At 35.8% G+C, this 23,519-nt stretch overlaps 1 protein-coding gene across 1 annotated transcript; it reads right to left on the bottom strand.

Moving 5' to 3' along the window:
- Window positions 1-101: 101 nt before the first annotated feature.
- Window positions 102-22,853, bottom strand: LOC144976254 (uncharacterized protein C6orf62 homolog). Its single transcript, XM_078920443.1, has 7 exons — window positions 21,936-22,853; window positions 17,302-17,388; window positions 16,506-16,595; window positions 14,909-15,031; window positions 11,910-12,044; window positions 7,310-7,369; window positions 102-6,036 (listed from the first exon to the last, which is right to left on the bottom strand). Exons 1-7 carry the CDS (start codon window positions 22,062-22,064, stop codon window positions 5,974-5,976), a joined length of 687 nt encoding a protein of 228 aa, XP_078776569.1. The 5' UTR covers window positions 22,065-22,853; the 3' UTR covers window positions 102-5,973.
- Window positions 22,854-23,519: the final 666 nt, after the last annotated feature.

The raw sequence follows: 23,519 nt of genomic DNA, 5'->3' as shown, positions 1-23,519 counted from the left end.
GGAAGCTAATTAGAAATGTCAAGTTTAGGAGAGGCATAAAATATCAGCTTTTTCTGACGTCATATATGGAGATAAAACACCGTAAAGTATGACGTAAAATGTTCATGTTTGTTTAGAATTTATTGATATATTCTCAAACATTTGCAATGCATATTTATAATTTATTTATATATTCTCAATCATTTGCAATGCAATGCATCCACTCACACACACGCACAGCCAAATATTTGCCATTCATTTGAAATGCCAATCGTTTAAAATACATGCTTCAAGTGAGCAAATGCCAGCACAAAAATGTACACAAATCAAACTCAAAATCAACAATTCCCACAATCAATTGTTATCCTTATTTACATACAAATATGCGCTTGCACACACACACACACACACAAAGATCTGCTCATACTCAGACTCATACACAAACAATTATATAAACATAATAATTTGCATAGCTTGCATCAATTGCAACACAAGGAAAGTTGATTTTCAATTGGCACAAAATATGTACAAGATTAAGTGGTAACCAACAAATTTATTTGTATCTTACAACTAAAAAATGTTCCAAAACTGCACTGCAATAAAAACTATCAAAACCAGTTGAACCGGCATGTTTATTTCTAGGAATCAAAAAAAATCTTGTGTGGATTTAATGCCAAGGTTAAAAAAAAAAAAAAAAGATGGACAAAATAATTTTTTGACTTCAGAGGATTTATGGCGCTATAGACACTTTTAGCTCATTGCAGCACCAAAAAAAAAAAAAAGGAAGATGGGAAAGTTAAAAAAAATTCTAGATTTACAATTAAAAAGCACTCGACATAAACTAAAGCAAAGGGAACTTATTCAAATAGGGAACAAAAGTAGATTCCAAGAGCAAACCACCAATATGCTTATTTTGAGATTACCTAAAGGTCCCATCTAGACATAAGCACAGAATCCTGCTAAGAGGAATACAATCAAATGATGACAAAAACATAATACAATATTATATAGAAGACACGGCAGAAGTGACCTCTACCCCCACCATGGGAAATAATTGTTTTTGTTTTTAAGGGTTTTACGGCTCTTTCAACACAATTAGGTCATTCAGCACCAGTAAAAAGGAAGAAAATTGGATAGTAAAAACATTAAAGATGTATAATCAAAAGGACGTGAGCAAAATGTAAGACAAAGGGGAATTGTTCAAATAGATTCCAAGAGCACACAATCAGTGTACTTAGTTTGAGATCACCTAAAAGTCTCACCCAGACACCAGTACAAGATCCCACTTAGAGCAATACACTCAAATGTTTAAAAACCATGTTAAAAATAAAAAAGATAACAGGACATAACAGAGAGATGATCTACAAGAAAAAAAATATAATCTCCCAAGACTATAACTATACATTTGACTGTTCCCTCCAAGCCAATGACTCCGGCCAGGGGTCAGGACAAAATTAAGTAATCTCATTCCAAAACAAAGACAGAAAGCAATTGAAAAACAGAGATAGGGTGATAGAAGACATGGCAAGTACCTTTGTTTTTTGTTTTTAATGGTTTTACAGCGCTTCCAACACATTTAGGTTATATCAGCGCCAGTAAAAAGGAAGAAAATGGGATAGTAAAAAGTTATAGAATTACAATTAAAGCACCCAAGAAAAAGTAAGACGTAGGGGAACAAGGAACAAATAGGGATTAGATGTAGATTCCAAGAGCATACCACCAATGTACTTAGTTTGAGATCACCTATAAGTCTCATCCGGACACTAGCACAAAATCCAACAAAGAGGAATACACTCAAATGCTTACATTATACATTGAAAATAACAATTATAATAATACATAACAGAGAGATGATTTACAAGGAAAAAAACATCATCTCCCATAACAATAACTATGCATTTGACTGTTTCCCTCCGAGCTAGGACTCCGACCAGGGCCAGGATAAAACCAAGTAATCTCATACCAAGACAAAGACAGAAAGCATGTTGGAAAACAGTTATAAGGGGATAGAAGACACAGTACAAGTACCTTTCTGCCCACTATGAGAAGCCCCACCCTGAACAGAATATCAAAAGACACCACCTAGAGGCAAAATACAATAGGCTTCTCGTTTACCTGCTCTGATAATTTATTTTTTTCTTTTTTAAAGAGTTTAACAGCACTTACAACACATTTAGGTCATTGCAGCGCCAGTGAAATGAAAGAATATGGGATAGTGAAATATTCTAGACTCAAGACACAGCAAAAGTGGCCTTGCCCACATGGGAGCTGAGCAAAGAGACAACGGAGAAAAAGGGATTCATTCCAAGAGCAGTCTATCCATGTGCCTAATCTGAGATTATCAAAAATAATCCCACATAAAAGGCAAGAGAACCCCAACTAACAGTATTTAAAATAAGATAGCAAAAACATATGCTACAGTTACGAGCGAGACAGCCGAGGGGACCAAAAAGGTTAAGGCATTATACTTACACTACACCCTGAGGTCCCAGGTTGAAGCCCCACTGTGGAATTTCATTTTTTTCTTTGAGCAAGAAACTTAGTCTTTATTGCTCAATTGGTTGCATAAGAAAGCTGTTTTCGACATGTAGGATAAGAAAATTAAAGCAAGGTTGTATATTCAATTATATTTAAAAAATAGAACACCATTTTTAGAGTATAATCATAATATAAGCCACTTGCCAAGGTGGACAATATTCCTTTCATCCTACTAGAGAAATGCATTTACATTTCATTTCCTTATGAATTAAATACTTTTTAACATGGGGGCAATCCTTTCATTTTTATGATTAGTACATTGTATTGGACGATGTGAAGTTAATGATCACTTGGACAGGGTAAGTCAAAGAGACGACAGAGGCAGACCACACCTTCATGAGTTATATGCAAAATAACACCATCATAATCCAAACTCTGATCCCCGCTTGGGATTTTTCAATTGTCAATCACACTATACCAACCTATTCATACATACAAAAATATTGAAAGGTTAACTAATCATAAAAAAGAAATAGAATTCCCTAAAACAAAAGCCCGGCTCCTTCGCTCTTGGGTATCTTCCTAGGAACAAAAACAAAAAACTGCATTGGGATAAATCAAATATTTAAACCCATCAATACAATGTATCTAAATCAAGCTAGCCATTATTATTTAATTATATACTTACTATTGTAATTACAAATCAAAACAAACAAATTCATGACTGTATACAATATCACTAATGCAGAGTCAGCACCTTTAGTTCATCCTCAGAGGTGAAAAATTAAGTTCCAACAAATCATGGGTTTCAACAAAAGAAAGAGAAAGGGTCTTATGGGAGGAATATGCGAACATGCTGAGCCAGAGGGTCTTTTACAATTTGATGCAAAATTATGCATTTGGGGCATGGTTTGAAATTTTTATCATATATAAGTATTTGTGTGGCAGAAAATTTTCACAATGACTTTATTTGACTTATAGGGACAAACACATTTTGTGATCCGACATCTCATAAGTATTTTGCATTTTACTTAATGACATTGCCATTGGGTAGACACTCAATTATGGGAAATTTATAAATTGCGAAAATCTTGATTGAAAGTTGGGGAGCAATAAATTGCATAGAGAACTACGTCTCTGCCAACATGAAAATAAGAAAGCTTCGTTTTTTTTCATGAAAAAAATTAATATTCTGCTTTGAAACTTGGAAGTTTTCCTAAATAAAAAACCCGATGAAAACTCATAACATATAAAACTTGAAACATGATATAGTTAAGATATTCTAAGAAATGCAGGTTTTTGCTTCTGACTTATTTCACTGGGACATAACATTTATTATTCTTATATAGTAACCCTTGATTAAATATAGCAGTCAATTTCAATATAACGGTCAATTCCCATTTATCAAATCTTACCAATGGGTTTGATTGAAATGTACATGCTTCTATACATAAAATCAGACAACAGGGTCATAACAATTTTGTTTTAAATCCAAATTAAAATATTTCAATTAAGATTCTTTTAAAGAGGTTTATGGTCAGTGTAATATACATAATACCAAAATCATGGAGAATTATCATTGGAATCATTTCAAAAACTGGAATAAACACATTTTAATCTCAAAGATAACAAAAGAAACAAAAAACACAATGCCATGTTTGAATGCAAACATAGACTTTCAAACCTTTGTAAAAAATTAATTATGTTTGGGACAAATAAGATACCGACATATCAATGAGAATAGTTTGAGATTTCAATTCAGAACCAGAGATGCAAATCTTTAATAAAAATAACTTTTATATTAACAATATTAGGACTAGTCCAATGGGGCAGACTTTAGATTTAAAACAAAACGTCTCTGAAAGAACATATTATAGCATCATGAGAAAAATCTTTTAGTTTAATATTAAGATTACTTATGTAAGAGAGGCACTTCCCCTTAAACCTTGTTCAATGAGGTAGCTGAATAAAAATCAGTAACACTTTTTTTACCAGGACTTCCTGTGAAAAGAGTGGAACTGAAATAATACCCCTCCAAAACCAACCAATTCTTCACCCAAAAATAGAATAAATACAAACATTTATATTGAACATTTCCACTAATTTACCATGCTCAATACACTTCACAGTGTTTCATTTATTTCATCAGCAGGCGATTTGGAACCATATTTCCATTTTATACAGTACCAGTCACCTGTTGGGCATTCTTTTTGTAGCAACACTCTTACAATACATGTCACTATAACCAGATATTCATTCACTTTTGAGTCAAGTGTGTTAAGTGCCTTACAAAAGAACACAATGTCCAGACCAGAATTTTCAATGATCACTGTCACCCTTTCAACCACTGACCATTCTCATTATTGCTTAACTTATGTGACAAGACACCGCACCACTGAGCCATCGCACCACACACATTGACATGATATGACAGACCTCTGCTCATCTCTTTCTGGATTTGACATGACCAATTTACATTATGTATGGTCATTTTTATTGATGATTGAAGCCAGTTATTTTAGCCCAAAAAAATGTCATACTTATTTTGTCCTTAACTTCAAACAGACTAGTATTTACTTAAATCTATAAATCAAATCATATATTTCTTTTTCTTTAGTGTATATTTTTTACAAATATGTCTCTGAAATTCGAGTCCAAGTAATCAGGGCCTCTTACGTTATATCAATTCATGGGAAAACAAGCACGATAGGACAGTCAATATATTGCTCTTTGCAAAGGATCTGACCCAGAGTCATAGCAGAACCAAACAGACACATTTCATAACAGAGACACATAAAAAAGGGATAACGGATATAGAAGAGTCAAAGAGACATCAAGATTTGACCTTAACCCATCCTTTCCACTAGAATATTTTTATACACCAATATTTATTCAAAACATTTTGTTTATAACCTGGCAGGATGCTGAAGTTACAATAAACGAATGCAACCAAATTATTTTTAAGCGAAATATTTTTCACGAGATCTATTAAAAATATTGTATCAGCAGCAAACTCTGCTAGAGAGAATAGAATGAAATATATCAACATGTTTTTTAAAAAACCTACATATATTAAAATAGTCCGCCAAGTTAAAATGACTTTCAAGTCGTTAATGGAATGATTGCTCAATCCTGTTTAAATAGTGCAAGTAAATTTTTTTCCAACACTTACAAATAAAAAAAAAACAAAAATAAAACAAAACTAAAAAAATTGCCTGTTAAGAAAGTTCCTTTCAGAAACAGTTGTAAAAAAAAACCCAGATAAAATCATCACATCAATACATTATTTCCTTTGTAAAAATTCCTACTGCCAATTACATGATAAAACAATGTTTTGAGATGAAGAGATAAGAGAGAGGCTTTTTTTATGAGGCAGGGGAGGGGGGGGGGAGGGGAAAGAGAAGTTAAATGACATGAAATTCACCCTAAAAATTATCTCTATGTAGTGTATTTGGACTGGAACATTCAAACATAAGCACTAATTCCTTCATCAATACTTGATACTTGCGAAACCATCTATAGAAATTGTCCAGCCACCAGTGCCTCCACACTGCCAGGTTTCCACATCATAAGTTGGTCCTGGAGAAAGAAGATAAAAGATAATGCAACCAATATGGAAACAAAATACGAAATTTAAAAAATAATTAATTAGCTGCTTCCTCGATCTACAGTTCAACCTCTGGACAACGACAACCCTTGAATAGCGATGTTGACCTCTGGTCCCGATTTTTTTGCTCTATGTTATTAGTAATAAAAAAAAAACCCAAATAGCAACATACATTTTGGTAAAACCCCTGTTTAGCAACATCATCATACCAACAAAAGGCAGTTAAAAACAATGCTTGATACCTTACCGTACTCTTAACCAGTAAAAAAACGCTTTTTTCCCCTCCCAATGAGATTACTTTGTTAATGATCTATCAGAACACATGTTAACTACACAGCGTGGAATCCGCACCAGTTCATATGGAACCACAGCAAAAGAAGATTATCAGTGGATGGAACTCTCAAGGGTCCATTAACCATCCCTGTTAACTGTCTGAGGTCAGTGGTTGTTAACTGATATCAGACAATGTCCAATGGGGTCATTTATGGATATTTATGGTCTTGTATAATAATAATAATACATGTTGGAATGGCTGAGAAAACAATGACAGCCTCATTATTTTCATTTTTTTAAATCAATTGTTTTACTAAACACCAGTCCAAATTTGATATTGTGGTTAATACCTAGTCTGTTTTTGGGGGGTTTTTTTGTTTTTGTTAATATTGTAAAATGTAGATCTACTAACTTTAAATGCTTGTAAATTTTGGTGCACTTAAATAAAAATTTTGGTATTCAAAAGTCAACATCAGCATCGTATGGATTTTAATTAATACGATTAAAAGTAGACTTGAGCATCTGAGTTCTTTTGCGATATCATACTGATACTTGATTTTCTTGATTTATTCCTAGTTTTGTTAAATAGCATTTGTGCATTGTTTACGATTAAAACACTGACTATACCCATTGGAGAATGAACTGGTATACCCTTTATAAATAGGAGAAATACACATTCTAGCATCGTTAGGGGGTTTCTTCTCTCAGGAACTGGTCCGTCTTGAAAACATAATTTTCCAGTCCCAGGCAAAGTCGTTATCCAGGGATTGCACTGTACTTTATGGTATATTTCTCCCTTGGCATTTCCTACTATCTATATCTTTTATTTATGAATTTGAATAAGGATGCTTTGAACCAAATACAGCAAATGTTATTTGTCACTTTCAAATTGCATATTATCTAAACTGAGTCTAATGAAAGGTCATTATCCTAAAAGAAAGCTTTGTGAAAAGCCATATAGCCTGACTTTACCTGTGGTATGTAGACACAGACACTTTTGAGTTTGAACAGTGTGACTTTATTTTTGGCAGTCTGAAAAAGTAAAAATACTCAATGACAGTTACAAGAATAGTAATACATGAAAAGATTACAGAAACAAGATCATGCTCAATATTAAATTTTATTTTTTCTCTCCATCTACAGCAAAGAATACAGAATACAATGCAGAACAGATAAATCACCAGAGATTATATATTACATCTGTAAATGAGTTTCATAAAATTGACTGAAACTCTTCGACCAACAGAAGAATAGAGTTTTAAAATAAATAAGGTCACTTTCAGAAAGGAAAGAGATCATAGACAACAAGATCGAAAGGGGAAGTTTTCTGCTATTGTTTTACTCTACTATCCACATTGTTCAATTTGATTCAGTCAAGGAATTAACCACTAACCATTATTATTCCTTTTAATTTATAAGGCAAATTAGTGAAGAAACAGATTGTTTACAATGTGAGCAATCAAAAAGTAACGAGTTTCCATTTTGACCTTCCTCTGAAATGCATTTTTCAGTGGTTTGCCTGTTACATTTTCGTGACTTTTAAATCTGCCATTACAAAGTAGATAAAAGTGGTTGTGACAAAACAGTGAAATCCATCAATCACCCACAGTTTTAATTATTTATGATTTTAAAGGTTTTACAGCGCTTGCGACACATTTAGGTCATTTCAGTGCCAGTCAGGGGTGAGAATGACTGGTCACAAAAAAGGAGGAAATTTTTCATCGTGAAGATCATGACCCATCCATGCGACCATAACCTATAAATTTGAATTTCACTAAAATTTACTGAGATCCGATCCAAAATTTGTCTCGCAGCAATTTCTAACACGACTCGGTGGAATTTCAAAAGTTGAAAGTGTAATTACAACATTTGGTGGTTGTAGCAGGGATGATGGTGGTTGTAGTAATAACAGTGGAAGGGATGATGATGTGGTGGTGGTTGTAGTAATAGCAGTGGTAGGGATGATGTGGTAGTGATTCTAGTAGTAGTATGGATGATTGTGTGGTGGTGGTTGTAGTAGCTGTGGTAGGAATGATGATGTGGTGGTAGTTGTAGTAGTAGTGGTGGTAGGGATGATGTTGTGGTGGTTGTAATAGTAGTGGTGGTAGGGATGATGGTTTGGTGGTGGTTGTAGTAGTGGTGGTGGTAGGGATGATGTTGTGGTGGTTGTAATAGTAGTGGTGGTAGGGATGATGGTTTGGTGGTGGTTGTAGTAGTAGTGGTGGTAGGGATGATGTTGTGGTGGTTGTAATAGTAGTGGTGGTAGGGATGATGGTTTGGTGGTGGTTGTAGTAGTAGTGGTGGTAGGGATTATGTTCTGGTGGTTATAGTAGTTGTGGTGGTAGGGATGATGGTGTTGTGGTGGTGGTTGTAGCAGTAGTGGTGGTAGGGATGATGATGTTGTGGTGGTTGTAGTAGTAGTGGTGGTAGGGATGATGGTGTTTGGTGGTGGTTGTAGTAGTAGTGGTGGTAGGGATGATGGTGTTGTGGTGGTTGTAGTAGTGTGTGGTAGGGATGATGGTTTGGTGGTGGTTGTAGTAGTAGTGGTGGTAGGGATGATGATATGATGGTGGTTGTAGTAGTGGTAGTAGGGTTGATGATGTGGTGGTAGTTGTAGTAGTAGTGGTGGTAGGGATGATGGTTGTAATAGTAGTGGTGGTAGGGATGATGGTTGTAATAGTAGTGGTGGTAGGGATGATGTGGTGGTGGTTGTAGTAGTAGTGGTGGTAGGGATGATGATATGATGGTGGTTGTAGTAGTGGTAGTAGTTGTAGGAGTAGTGGTGGTAGGGATGATGGTTGTAATAGTAGTGGTGGTAGGGATTTTTTTGTTTGTTTGTTGCTTTAGGTCTCTTCCAACACAATTGAGGTTATATGAGAGACCGCTGAAACAAAAAAACAAGCAATCTAACAAAAATAGTACAAATGTAAATCAAAATCATAACCTAAAGATATCTAAAGCTAAATTATAAATAACCAAGAACAAACAGGCAGGAGATTTACAAAAAAAAATATATCCCCTGTCAAAAATACAATCACAAACCAAAGAAGCAGGATAGGCTAGTAAAGAGAAGAAGAAACGACATCACTATCGGATCGTACACCCATGCGAACATCATAGGTATATGATTCAAGGGTGATGCTCCCATCCAACCACCCGCGGTGGTAGGGATGATGGTTGTAATAGTAGTGGTGGTAGGGATGACGGTTGTAATAGTGGTGGTGGTAGGGATGATGGTTGTAATAGTAGTGGTGGTGGTAGGGATGATGTGGTGCTATTTGTAGTAGTAGTGGTGGTGGGGATGATGATATGATGGTGGTTGTAGTAGTGGTAGTAGGGTTGATGATGTGGTGGTAGTTGTAGTAGTAGTGGTGGTAGGGATGATGTGGTGCTATTTGTAGTAGTAGTTGTAATAGTAGTGTTGGTAGAGATGTTGATGTAGTGGTTTTGGTGAGTGTTTTTTTATTCAGTGATGATAATAGCAATTGTCAAAAAGGAGGAACCTTTCTCAGTCTATCGATCAAACACAAGCAAAGAAACCTAGTAGTTAGTCAGCTTATAAATACAACCCAAGAATCTCTCAAATTTAAAGCCATAGTCAAAAGGTAAAAAGGAAAAAGATTAAACTAAGCCAACCACCATTGCTTTGTTCTAATATATCATCTCTATATACCAGATGATTTAATGTGGTTGCGAAAGAAAGAAAGAGAGAGAGAGAGAGAGCGAGAGAGAGAGAGAGGGGGGGGGGAGGAGGGGGAGACTTCTTTACAAGAATAACTTATGTATTGACCTTTTGAATTCTATATCCAAAAAAAAAAAAGAAGAAGAAGAAAAGAGAAATAGAAAGAAAGGCAAAGGGGGGAGAGAGAGAGAGAGAGAGAGAGAGAGAGAGAGAGAGAGAGAGAGAGAGAGAGAGAGAGAGAGAGAGAGAGAGAGAGAGAGAGAGAGAGAGAGAAGATTTAAAAAGCAATAGGTACCTACAACAAGGGGAAAAAATCCAGACCCATTTGTCCCTTCCCTTCCCCTTCAACCATCAACTAACTAATCAAAGAACACTACCTACTGGTCTTCTGTGTCTATTGTGACATCTGGTGCCATACTGTCTGGCCCAACGTCATAAAAACGGGACCGTCACTAAATTTCACGAGACTGAGCACAGGTGTCAAAATATGACATATGACATAATGGTGATTTTGTGGTTTTGAGGAAAATGTTTGACACGGCAAATTTGAAAAAGGAGGAAATGTGATGGGATGGGCGGAGATAAACTACCATTTAGGCGGAAATCCGCCTTTAGGCGGAAGATTCTCAGCCCTGGCCAGTAGATAGGAAGGATATGGGATAGTGAAATAATTCTAGAATCACAAATAAAGGTACCCAAGAAAAAAAAAGATAAAGGGGAATGGTTCACATAGGGAACAGACGAAGATTCCAAGAGCACACTATCAGTGTAATTAGTTTGAGATCACCTACAAGTCTCATCCAGACACCAGCAGAGTATCCTACCAAGATAAATACACTCAAATGCTTACAAAAAATATCCAAAAAGAAAAAGAAAACATAACTCGCAATACACAACAGAGAGATGATATACAAGGAAATTAAAAACATCTCCCAAACTTATACTAATATTAAAAATTTGACTGTTTCCCTCTCAGCTAAGGACTCTGGCAAGGGCCAGGTCAAAACCAAGCAATCCCATTCCAAGACAAAGGCAGAAAGCAATTCTGAAAACAGCAAGTGACCACCTACCCACCATGGGAGGTCAAAGGACCCACACTGGTTCAGCCACAGTGCCTATTGGCTTCCTATGTGAACATGACCGATTTAGAAAGCGAATAAATAATTGCATGAAGCTGTGTATAAAATACGCAGATGAGTTCAGACACTAAAAGTTTTAAAAAGCATTGATTAACCCCGCAGAGCCAGGTGAGGAAATACAGCACCATTGGAACCACTTTCCAAACATGCTGCAATAACAGTACAACTATCAGGACCCTAGGCTACTTTGCGACTACATCCCAAGCGCTCTTCCTTATTTTTTATATACTTTGTAATGGCAGTTCTAAGAACGGGGCCTATAAAATTATTCCTGGCATTCACAAAAAATAACTGACAATTTAAAGCTAAATTAAGTGAGACATCTGAAGTTTCAAAATCGTCAATTTTAAGAGCCACCAAGTCATCCAGAGTGAAATCCCTTGCATTTTCCATTTGTTTCCCTTTCATTTTTTAGAAGGGCGTTTATAAAGACATCACGCTTATATCAAGAGTATGTTGAAATATCTGTCCTCAATGATAAATAATTTGAAAATCAAGATTGACAATGTCTCCTTTCTTCGAGACCCATTTTATGTTCAAACATTTTGACTTTGATATGTTGATGGAACAGAATTAGTTTTGATGCGTCATGATGACAAAGTGCCCATTGATGTAAATGAGGGAAAGTTTATGATCATCCACATGCAAGTGTAAGTTAATTAATCTGCAAAATGTAACGAGTCCAAAAGAGAAAACACAATAATATTAGTTATTTTGAAAAAGCACCTATACCAAAAATGATTGACTATACCTGCATTTGATGTTTATCCATAAACAGGAAAATAGTTTGCTCCAAGTTGGGTATTACAAGCCCTTCCTTCTCTGTTGATGAGAGAAGTCGCACCAGATGAGGTTCATATTCATCACTTGAAAGTATGAAAGTTGCCTGAAATATACAGAAATAGACAATAAAACAAAAACTCTGAACTGTAAAAATCAGATGTCAAAGTGACTAGTATCACAATTCATTTTCCCGATATGCTCTTAAAATGTACCCTCCTGTCAGAAATCTATACTACAGTGGACTCCGGATAAGACGATGCCCAGGGGAACTGAAAAAAAAATCGACAACCGAAAATCAAGGTAACCGGAGTGTAACCAAATGAGTAAAAATGCGTGGGAACAAAGCCAGCCAGCCAATCTTGAATAAATATGGCCCTAAAAAGGGCAGTTGGTAAGGATGGCCCTGAAAAGGATGGCCCTGATAAGGGCCGTTGGCAAATGACATCACTTCCTCTTGAAAAAAATCTTCTGCTGAACCATCTGGCCATGATGAGAATCAAGGAGGGCGTCTAACTTGGCAATTGCATTCGAGATCTCACCACTGTAACCTCTCTGCATGGCATACAACACGAGCGACTGCAAGCTGTCCTGCACAACGGGATAGGTGACAGGAGGCTGATCCATACCGAGATCGTCCACATCATCATCATCGTCTGGTCCATCTGTCGTCACATTGCTGGGGTCTGTGGAAATCACCGCATCATCAACTGCCACATACTGAGCTGGACCAATGTTGTTCTCAGCATACAGACGAGACAGCAGTGGCTCTATGTCCATAATTCCCTCCATAGACACGTCATAGGCGATCGGGACCTCGGGTCGAACAAATCCAGCCCTCCGAAAACAGTTGATGATCGTGGCAGGCTCAACTTCCCCCCAAGCCGTCCGCAGTATCATCACCGCATCTAGCAGAGATGGGCAGAATGAGTCGAACGTATGCCCGCTGTCGACGTGCCCCAACAGTTTCTTTAGAAACAGTCCTCGGTAAAAGGTCTTCAGATTTTGTATTACACCTTGGTCACAAGGCTGCAGCTTCGCCGTCACATTTGGCGGCAAGACTACCAGTTCCGTTGCCTTCAGGCCGCTGACTCTGGGGTGCGCAGCACAATTATCCACCAACAACGCAACACGACGTCCTTGGATAGCCATGGACCGGTCGAAGTCTCGCAGCCAGCCGTCAAAGAGAGAGGACGTCATCCATGCATTCTTGTTGGCTAGGTACATGACAGACAGCTTCCAGCAACCTTGAAACAACGAGGCCTCTCGAACTTGCCAATCACGAAGAGGGGTTGCTTGTCGCTGCCATCCATGTTGGCACACAGCAAAACGGTGATCCTCTCCTTTGACAGCTTCCCACCATGGCAAGCTGTCCCCTTGAACTCCATCGTTTTGCTCAGCAACAGCCTCCAAAACAGGCCAGTCTTGTCAGCATTGAAAATATCTGTCGGGCAGTATTTCTTCAACAGGTCGGCCAGCACTGTACTTCTCCAATGATCAACGCTCGTGTCATCAACAGCATTGCCTTCGCCGCAGATCGCTTTGAAGATAATGTTGTGACGTGTCTTGAACCGTGACAGCCAGCCTTCCGAGCACGTCCAGTCGATCCCGAGATCACTGGCCAATTCATCAGCTTTCGCTTTCATGATTGGTCCACTGATAGGCACGTTGTTTGTCCTTTTTTCAGTGAACCAATCCAAAAGCATCGTCTCCACGTCTTCATGCTGTGCTTTCCGCTGACGTTGCTTCTTTGCATCGAATTGACCAGAGAAGTAGAGGTCCCTGTAGTAGTCACGCTTCTTGAAAATAGTTGATACTGAGTTGGCTGAGTATGACTTTCTGTCGCTTGCCAGACTTCTCAACTGCATCGATCAGGTCGATCTTCCTCTTCAGTGATAGGGTTGTCAACTTTCTGTTTGCCATTTTGACTTGACTTGTAGACTTGACTTGAAGTTGCGACGATGTAAAAAGTGAGATGGATAAATCTGTTCGATACTTCTTAAGTACATTGAGCGCGGACGTCAGGGAAAGCACTTACGTCACATTGGCGTGTGCCAATCGTTCGCGTATTTTTTTAACCAATGAAAATTCTTACTGGAATTTTTTTAACTGATGGAAATTCTTGTCTATTTGTGATTTTATTGTGGTCATGAGTGATAATAACATCGACTTATGCGACATCGACATATGTGGAGTGTTTTTTTTTTTACTAATGTTATATAGGAGGATGGGGGTGGGACCAAGAAAAAAAATCGACTTGGGTAAAAATCGACTTAAGAAATGTCGACGTATCCAGAGTGCACTGTATTACTAAATTGTGAAAGTGGAACTAAAAGTTCCATTGATACACATCTTCAAAACCGGCATAATTTCAAAAGAGCAAGCTCTAAAAAACCAATGAGATGTCTTGAAACAATTAAGTTGATAGGTGACACTTTTAACTCTCTTGTGTTAAAATAAAATTGTGGCTGGATCTTCCTTTAAGGCAAGAGAATATTGATCTCTATCTTTCTATCTAGCCTGGTTCACGTGTTCAATGCACTATGTTTTTTTTGTTGTTCTTTTCAGATCTATTTATCTGAATTTGTAATCAATTCAAGTTGCTTGAGAGATTTCAGATTTCATCTACATCATTAAAAGTTAGCTGTTGTTCAAAACTCTCAAAATGGTATTTTAGGCATTCACCACACTTTTACTTTTTACATTTCTTTTAGAGTCTAGAAGGGACTGTCTGATTTAAACTTTTGCAGTATATGGTGAAATGTTAAAATAAGTAGATTAAATAAATAAAATAAGAAAAAGCATGTGAAATTAATGAAATTCAGTGGATATTGTGCAGCTGATTAGTTATATTAGACAGCTTTCTTTGATTCCTTCCTTGATACAAGATAATATTTTAAAATTTATACTACTCAGCTGGTTCACCCTATACTTTTAACAATTTAATCTAGATAATGAGTTTCCTCTTACATCAAGTAGTCGATAGGGCTCATCCTCTCCTTTCCATTTGGAAAAGAGGTGACACTGAATGCTTTCAATGTCGTTGCGAGGCCAGAGAAAATAATCCACCATAGTCTTTTGGGTTATTACATCCTGTTGACAAAAAAAAATGTATTCATAAGATGTAAATACAGTAAAATTACTTTAAACTGAAAGAAGCTAAACCGAAAAATACCTTAAACCGTAAAGAATTAAATAAATTATACTAGTTTCTTCATTATCTATGTACTAATTCTTACGATGAACCGAAATACTTCTTAGCAGGACTTTCTTTAAACCGAAACAACTTGAGAGCACCTTCCCTTTTTCTCTCTCTATTTTTCTTCAAAAATTTGGGAAGGTGGCCCCACATAATAATGCCCGGCGATATTAAAACAAAGAGCGTAAGTATACGATGAGGGTGAAGGGTAGGCAAACACTTCAATCACTGCACTTGGGTTTGGCCAGCACCACGATCGCAGACTGGAAAAGGAAGACAACGGGTGACTGGCAGGCGAAAAATGAGGAAAGAGGGGAGAATCACGCAAGCAAGATGTTTTCACTCGTGTGTTGATGCTTTGGAACTGACTGGATTTTCAACACGACAATAAGGAGGGGGGGTGGTAGACAACTTACCATTGACATGCCATTTCATTTCCACTTTGATTGAATGTGTGTGTGAGGGGGGGGGGGGGGGTTCTATGTAATTAGGCTTTCAACCTAATGGCTTTTCAACAAAAGAGAGGTGTGTAGTAGTAGACAGCTTAGCATTGACACGCCTTTTCATTTCCATTTCACTTCACCCCTGAGTAGCTGCGCATCAATCTTTATCAACTATCGCACAAGAACTTTCGATCTTATTTTAGCTTTACATTTTACTAAAAGATGTCTAAAAGAAAGCACTGTGCTTACACGTTGGAGTTTAAAATCAAAATACTATGTGAAGTCGATGAAAAAAAAGTTGATCTAGATGGAGATATGTAAAAAAAAACACGGCATCCCGAATTCAACTCTTTCAACAATTTTGAATTGAAAACGAAAACCCCCAAAAATATTTTTAAAACACACAAAAAAAATAATTAATAAAATAATGAAATTAAAAATAATAGTTTTTAAAATGGTTACACAAGACGGCATTTATTCAACAACTCCATTTAAGGGGAAACCCATGATACAATTAAATGAGCAAATTTCTTAAATAGTTACTACCCTTGAAAAACATCGCAAAACGGGAACTTGCTTTAAACCGAAATGTTTTAGAAAGTCCCCAAAATTTCGGTTTAAAGTAATTCTACTGTAGCCAGAGAGTTATGAATTACTAAATTTATATAAGTGGATTTAAACATCATTAAAATACACCTCAACTCTCTATTATTCATGCAAATGGAGAATTGAACAAATTTATTTCCCTTCATGCTAAGCCCGAAGAGTTTTTTTTAAATCTAGCCATTAACTGTCCAATGATGGATGTATATAAAATAACTTGAAAAACAAGTAAAAATAAAATCACTCTGTAGGTTGTATACCTCCATTATCACCAATCATTTAAAATGTAAGAAAACAGAAGGAAAATAAAATGGTATCATACCCGTCTCAATGGTCGCCATTTGTGTGCATGAAACTGTACAATATCCTTGCTCATTAGTTCTTTGGTACTTTCATATGAGTACGACTCATTCTGGATTGGAAAACAATGAATCAATGCTATACTTTTTATGTTTCAGGATTTCAGAAATTTAAGAGGCTGCCATTTGAAGGAGATAGATGAAAATTTGGTCAGTAATATGAAACAACATAACACAAACTTTACATTTCAAATGATGGGCCAACACAACACAACACAAATGTAAACAAAGCCAGGGTGTTAGGAATTTTTGGGCTCTTAAAATAAGAAACAGGAGTGAAAATGTACATAGGATGAACAAAGAAATAAGTCTCTACTCTTCATAAAGTCTGAGACCCAAGAAAAGACCTGGTGTAAATATTTGGAGGACTCTTTTCTCCAAAAGTAATGTTAAAAAGTCTTTAAATGGATGCAAATTGTGTCCCATAAACCAAATGGTTGTCAGTACGGCCATCAGAAAATATAAATATTGTAAAACAATTAAGTGCATTAAAGCTTGAAATAAGAGCTATATAAATCATATCTATTCACACTTTCAACCACCCTTACTCGAAGACAAATAATACCTGCTCCATCTAGACAGCAAAAGAACTATGGTTTCATCATACAATTCTCTTAGAGCGATCTTTTCTCATTTTTAGTCAAACTAAAAAAATCTAAGTTATGACTACATGAGAAATGGATGATTTCAAATTCAAAAAAAGATTTTTTTAAAAAGAGTACAGCGATCTCAGTTTAAAAGCAATCTTATTTCACTCACCCTAACACCTTGTAGTATGTTGAGTTGATAATTGTTCGTCATAACTGCCATCACCTCATCCACTTCAAACATAGCACTCTTCTTTTTCTGATCGAGAGAAAATGATGAAAATTAAAATTACATTTTGTTGTAATGCCAACCAACAATAATTATATGTGAAGAAGAAGAAGAAGAAGAAGAAGAAGAAGAAGAAGAAGAAGAAGAAGAAGAAGAAGAAGAAGAAGAAGAAGAAGAAAATTTTAAAGCACAAGAATTTCTTGTGCTTTGCTTAAGTATCCAGTTTTCATTTGAAGCCATACAGTGTGTAAAAACATAAAAATTATTTTTATTCCCAAAGAGAGTGAAATCAAAATTAGAACAGGACATTAACAAACACGAAAATTAACAAACATATAAGGGTATGTGTCCACCTGTCTAAGGGCTGGCTGTTTTAACCCCAAACATGTGTGTAATCCAAGAAAAAGTCCAGGATATTATATAATTCAACATAAATACCAAACTGCTAGCAACAGAAGCCATGGACTGCAGGGCTGTCAACCTCAGTAAAAGAAAAAGTGTAAGATTGCTTGTCAAAAAGAGTAAGATCGGGAGAAAAAGTGTACAATTTGAAAATGTAACCCTTCATTCACCTCACTCCCTATCTTTTGTTGAGCCATTTTGGAAATAATTGATATAAGTTTGTGTGGGTAAAAAATTTCCACAAGCTTGAAAATAAAATTATGAAGCAATGCAAATGCAAATAAAAACAATTTACATTAAAATTTTAAGATTTGATTCTCATAAAAAACGTAAAATTTGAGAGAAAAAAATACAATCGTATAAATGTGAAAAAAAAGCATACAAATAAAAATATGCATTTTTCAGCGCACATTTGGCAGCCCTGGGACTGTAAAACAGAATGTACACAAATTAATAACAGCTTCAAAAGAGAACAAAATACTTAACACGGAACATATTAAATCGAGATAGACAGGAGAGAGGTTCTCAGCATAACTAGTCAAAAAAATGATGGAGAAAAGCCTGGATTTAATGGGATATTTTCACAGTTTAACTGTTTTTATTATTAGCTGAAGAAGGATTTTGATTTTGAGCCCAAAATATTACATGTAAATTATGGAGTCACAACTGCGTAAAGAACCAATCAGTATTCGTGTTGGAAGAAACGCTTTGCCGTAATTTGGTTTTTTTTTAATGGACAAGAGACAATTTCAAAATAAGTGACATTACAATTACAAGTTTGTACACTCCAGCACAGTTTCCTCGAACTTGTTCGAATGTCCCAAATTTTTCCTTTATTATTTTGTTATCATTCCATTCCTTCCTCAAATTAATTTTTACCTCGAACACGATTTCCTCAAACTAATTTCACCCAGCTAAATTACGCCCAGTGATTTCGACCACTAATGACTTACTATGATATTCAGTTACTTGTGTGTGTTTGCAGTTAAAATACACACGCAGACACTGACACACTCTATCGCCGTTTCATATGAAAGACACCACTTTGCCATTATAGTTCCACTTTCAATTCCACAAGCCATAATGTGCCAAAGGTTGCCCACTCCCTCAGACACACAATTGTAACATTTCAATAAAGTAAATAATATCAACATTTCTTTTATTAATCCAAATGCGGAAATTTGTCTAAGTTGGTTTATTCAAAAGGATGGCAGGACTAAATCAGATGCAACACAGCACTGCAAATTGAACTAGAGAAAGATAGCTTGCTGAAGGCCACATAACACAGTGGATATTCAAACTAGGTATTTTTCGGGTATGAAGCAAAGACCATACCGCTGAGCCCCACGGCCCCTCCCCACCAAACGTCATGGCAATGTACGTTTCCTCAAACGTTTTTGCATGTCCCCCAGGAGTTTGAGGAAATCATGCTGGAGTGTATATATCACACACGCACACACACATAAAAAAGAAAAGCAACACATCAAAACAATAACAAGAAATAAATAATAACACAACAAATAATTATAGCACAACTAAAAGGGAAAATATTAAAGGAACAGCAATAGTAATGTTTCTTTTAATTTCAAATTTATTCAGAGCGCAACCTTTTGATAACGACACACTAATAATAATAATGACACGACACCCTGGTCCTGATTAGTTACTATATATTATTACAAAACCTCAATGTAGTGTCATACATTTAAATAAAAACCCTGTTTAGTTACATCAATAAACCAATAATAGGCAATTGAAATCGATGCTTGGAAACAAAATTTTTTTTTTTTTTTTGCCATACTCTTACTCAGTCCTTATGGGTAATATTAAAAATAATAATCAATTGTAATCATGCCAGTCCCAAGCCTGGGTAAACTACAGAGGGAAAATGGTATTTGGGTCTCTTTGTCTGGCCACCTTAAATTTAGTAGGAAACAACTTGGAGATTTACTCAGATTCGGGAGACCCCCCCCCCCCCCCAGGCAAATTGTTCTTGAAATAAGAAATATCACACCACAAATAATAGTGAAGCTTATCTTCAATAGTAATATTTATTGGACATTGCAACTAATTGAAAGTCCATAATGGCTAGAAGATTAAGTAATGTAATAAAAGTGCTGTGAAACTACGGAATTCCTCTTTAGTTAAGAATATGCATCAATTAAAGGGACAAGACATGTTGATAGGCATAAAAGGGGGAGAAATTCCTGAGAGCTGCAGATTGTTAATTTTTTTCTCTTCTGTTGTAGCTCTGCTAGCCATTTCTTTTTCTTTTCACTATTTTCCAAGCTCAATTCTTTCTTCTTTTATCTTTTTCGGCTGCTGTTAATTCATTTTCCTCATCCTGAGCTTCTCCTCCATCATGCTCAGATTTTTTTTCACTCTTTCTTTTGAGGTAGTTGAGAGTCATAGTGCAGTTGAAACCTGGGAAAGATGGGCAGACACACATTTTATTCTTTAATAACCAACAGAATCCAAACAATTATCAATAAATTTTTAAATTTCAATGCATTGTTAATATCTTATGCATGGGACAATTACATGTTAACATATATATCAATATCAGATGTTTTGTTATACAGTGCCATGACAGTGACGCTCACATTTATTTTTCTGATCACTTTTTTCTTACCATTTACTGGTAATCAAATAGTAAGATCGATATTTAAGTATACACAAAAAGATAAATTAATAAAACAGTTGCATCATTTTACGAAAAAAAAAAGTTATGATGTACTTTTTTGTCACTGAAGTGGCACTCATATTTAGAGTATATGGTGAAGACTGATATACCAGGAAAATAATAAAATGTCATCTCAATCTTTTGTAAAATTGTAACCAAAGCAATTACATATCATAAAAAAGCAGAAATGATTCATCATTTATTAACGTAATCATTAATCTACATTACACAGCAATAAGAAAGCAAAATGAATAATAAAAATTCACTTACTTCAATGTCTGCCACATGTGTTCCACATTCATTGTGTTTTGAAGATGAAAACAGTTGGACAGCTCCGTTTTTTTAGAACATGTAAAAAAGAGGTAGGTACAATTAAAAGAACACCAGACAACAGATATATTTTTTCGTAGTGTTTTTATGCACCTCCGTTGACGGTGTATCTTAACGGACTGTTTTTATACACCTCCGTCACGCATGCGCATCCCACCCAATTTCATCAGCGATATATTGTGTTTCTGTATTTGGACATGGCGAAAGTTATATTGTGACATCTGTAGGATGTTTTTATTAATAAATCTATACCTTGATACCTCTTCTTCGGGTTGAAGGCTATGCCTGTAATACCCGTTCTGCACTATCTCTGATATATCTACGCGCACCTGCATGGTTGGGGCGGAGCTGGTAACGCTTGTAATGCCAGTGTTTGTCTAACTTGTCTTTGAACTCATTCACTGTCCTCGCTTTAATTACATCTTCTGGAAGGCTGTTCCAATTATATATTCCTATATGTTCCTATATAAAAATAATAATAATTTTAAAAATCGAAATATAAAACCAGAAAATAGAAGTTGCATTGAAGGTTAGAAAGACCTTATTAAATGTGATGAACAGTCAAGTGGCTCCGTAGCGCAGTGGACAAGCTGTCGGAATCTAGCCTTGAAAGTACCGGGTTTGAGTCCCATTGTAGACATTTTCTTTTTTTTTTTAATTTATTTTATTGAGAAAGACAACATTTTTGTTTGTTTTTTTTCCTTTTTTTTATTTTTTTGTTTGTTTTCTTTTTCAAAATCTTTTTATCATGTTTTTAAAAAACTTTTTAATTTTAATTTTCTAATATTATCTATTTATTTGAGATCAGTATTTGTGTGCCATGTTTCTTTTTACTTTTGATTTTTAAAATTATTGTTATTATTCTTTAATCTATTATCACTTTATAAACGCGGCGTGCTAAACTACAATCTAAAACTATTTAAACCTCATGGACGTATGCAGCAACATTTTCATTAATTTACCATCATCGCCAACGGAGGTGCATAAAAACGGTGCATTTTTGTACATCTCCAATGGAGGTGCATAAAAACGGTGCGTTTATGCCACCATATTTTTTTACCCAAGTGATGATTTTTTAATGGACTTATGTTAGTGGTGGACGCAATTTGGAACTTTCTCCATAAATTTAAAACTAGAAAACAATATTTTGAAATTAAATTACCTCATCTTTGAAATGGATAACTATGTACATTCTGAAGTCAAACTGATCTGCAAGTGATTCCCTTTTCTTCTTTAAATTCTTTCTCATACGTTCCATTAAAGCACATTTGCGTGTCACAGAGTCTCCCATTGTTAAATTTATTAGATAATGAGATTAAATTTGATTGAGAGTGTCACGCTGTAAAAATAGAACGAAAGTCTAGTCTACGGTATTTCTCTTCATCAACTTCAAAATTGGATTTTGGAGAGAGGGGCTTGCTTTTCTTCTGTTTGTCCAATTTATTAAAGTAAGCCTGCAAACGATGTGCTGTTCCATAGAGACAAATTTACTTGTTTTGATGAAAGATGGTAAACGTGATACTAGTTTTGAAGGATACACACGAATGGTCTTGAAACTGTGTCTTGTACTCTCGGGGCAGGGAATAGTTGCAAGTTTTCAACAAGAAAACATTTTTACTTTCACCTTAATGAACTTAATGATGGCACAGGAAGAAAATTTTGAGCAAACGATTAGTATGCTATTCATTTTGCATATAAATAACACTGTCTCTAATAGTTTAAGTCCACAATAAGTCACTAAGAATTGGTTTGACACATCAAAACAGTGTGCCTGCGCGATCCCCTTTCTTCATTGTCAAAACAAATGGCACCTGTCGCTTGATTGTGAGAACTTTTCATAAGAATCAACAAATTCGCTGTGAAATGTGTGGAAGTGGACAATCTTAGACCATCAGCAACTCTCTCGTGTAACACAAATGCTTCCATTGTTAAAGTCATGGGGAGATTCCAAAACCACTGCGTTGTGGAAAGCTGTGACTTGACTGGGTAGGTCCAGCTGTTTACGGCTCCTCCTCTTTTCCTTTGCCTCTTCAGTCTTCAGTAAAAGTAAAATGGTGAAAAGCGGATGTTGGTAAAGAATGGCAGAGTGATTATTTTGGAGTTCTTTGTTGTTTGGAATATGTAAATGTTGTTTGGAGGAATTTCTCTGAGAAATTAGAACCAAACGTCTTTTAAAATGGCACTAAAGGAGCGATGAGATCGTGAAAATAAGCCTCAAACCATAAGCATTTATTATTGGAAGCAACCACATCGAAATAAAACTTAACGTAATATCATTATTATTGACACTTAAGTCACCCTTAAATGTCTTGTAATACAGTTAAGACGGCAGATCATAAATAATCTAATGAAGAAAAAGAATGAAAATATCCTCAGTTGAGATTTCGAGTCGGCTACGTACCATTCCGTCAACAAAAGCGGGAAAATTAACAGAAAGAGTAAATGAAAAAAGTGTAATAGTAGTAGTAGTGGTAGTAGTAGTAGTAGTAGTAGTAGTAGTAGTAGTAGTAGTAGTAGTAGTTGTAGTAGTAGCAGTAGTAGTAGTAGTAGTAGTAGTAGTAGTAGTAGTAGTAGTACTAGTAGTAGTAGTAGTAGTAGTAGTAGTAGCTTCCCGTTGAGAGACGTGTAGAATATAAGATCTATATTATTGTTTTTAAACCACTGTACTCTGATGATCCTGGAGACATTAATGACATGCTTAAATTCTACATCCCAACCAGAAATCTGACTTGTGAAGCCAAAAATT

This window comes from Berghia stephanieae, chromosome 1 (assembly GCF_034508935.2).
Source record: "Berghia stephanieae isolate SIO BIC M18660-M18661 chromosome 1, UCSD_Bste_1.3, whole genome shotgun sequence".
Taxonomy (NCBI): Eukaryota; Metazoa; Mollusca; class Gastropoda; order Nudibranchia; family Aeolidiidae; genus Berghia; species Berghia stephanieae.
Note: the sequence above shows the minus strand (reverse complement) of the source record. Positions and strands in the feature narration are given on the sequence as shown.

Excerpts from the sequence above, each read along its gene's own strand:
- LOC144976254 (XM_078920443.1), bottom strand. The coding sequence starts at position 22,064 with ATGGGAGACTCTGTGACACGCAAATGTGCTTTAATGGAACGTATGAGA. Across the intron at positions 17,389-21,935 it reads TTATCCATTTCAAAGATGAG|AAAAAGAAGAGTGCTATGTT; the intron begins GTAATTTAATTT and ends TCTCTCGATCAG. Across the intron at positions 6,037-7,309 it reads TCTGTGTCTACATACCACAG|GACCAACTTATGATGTGGAA; the intron begins GTAAAGTCAGGC and ends TTCTTTCTCCAG.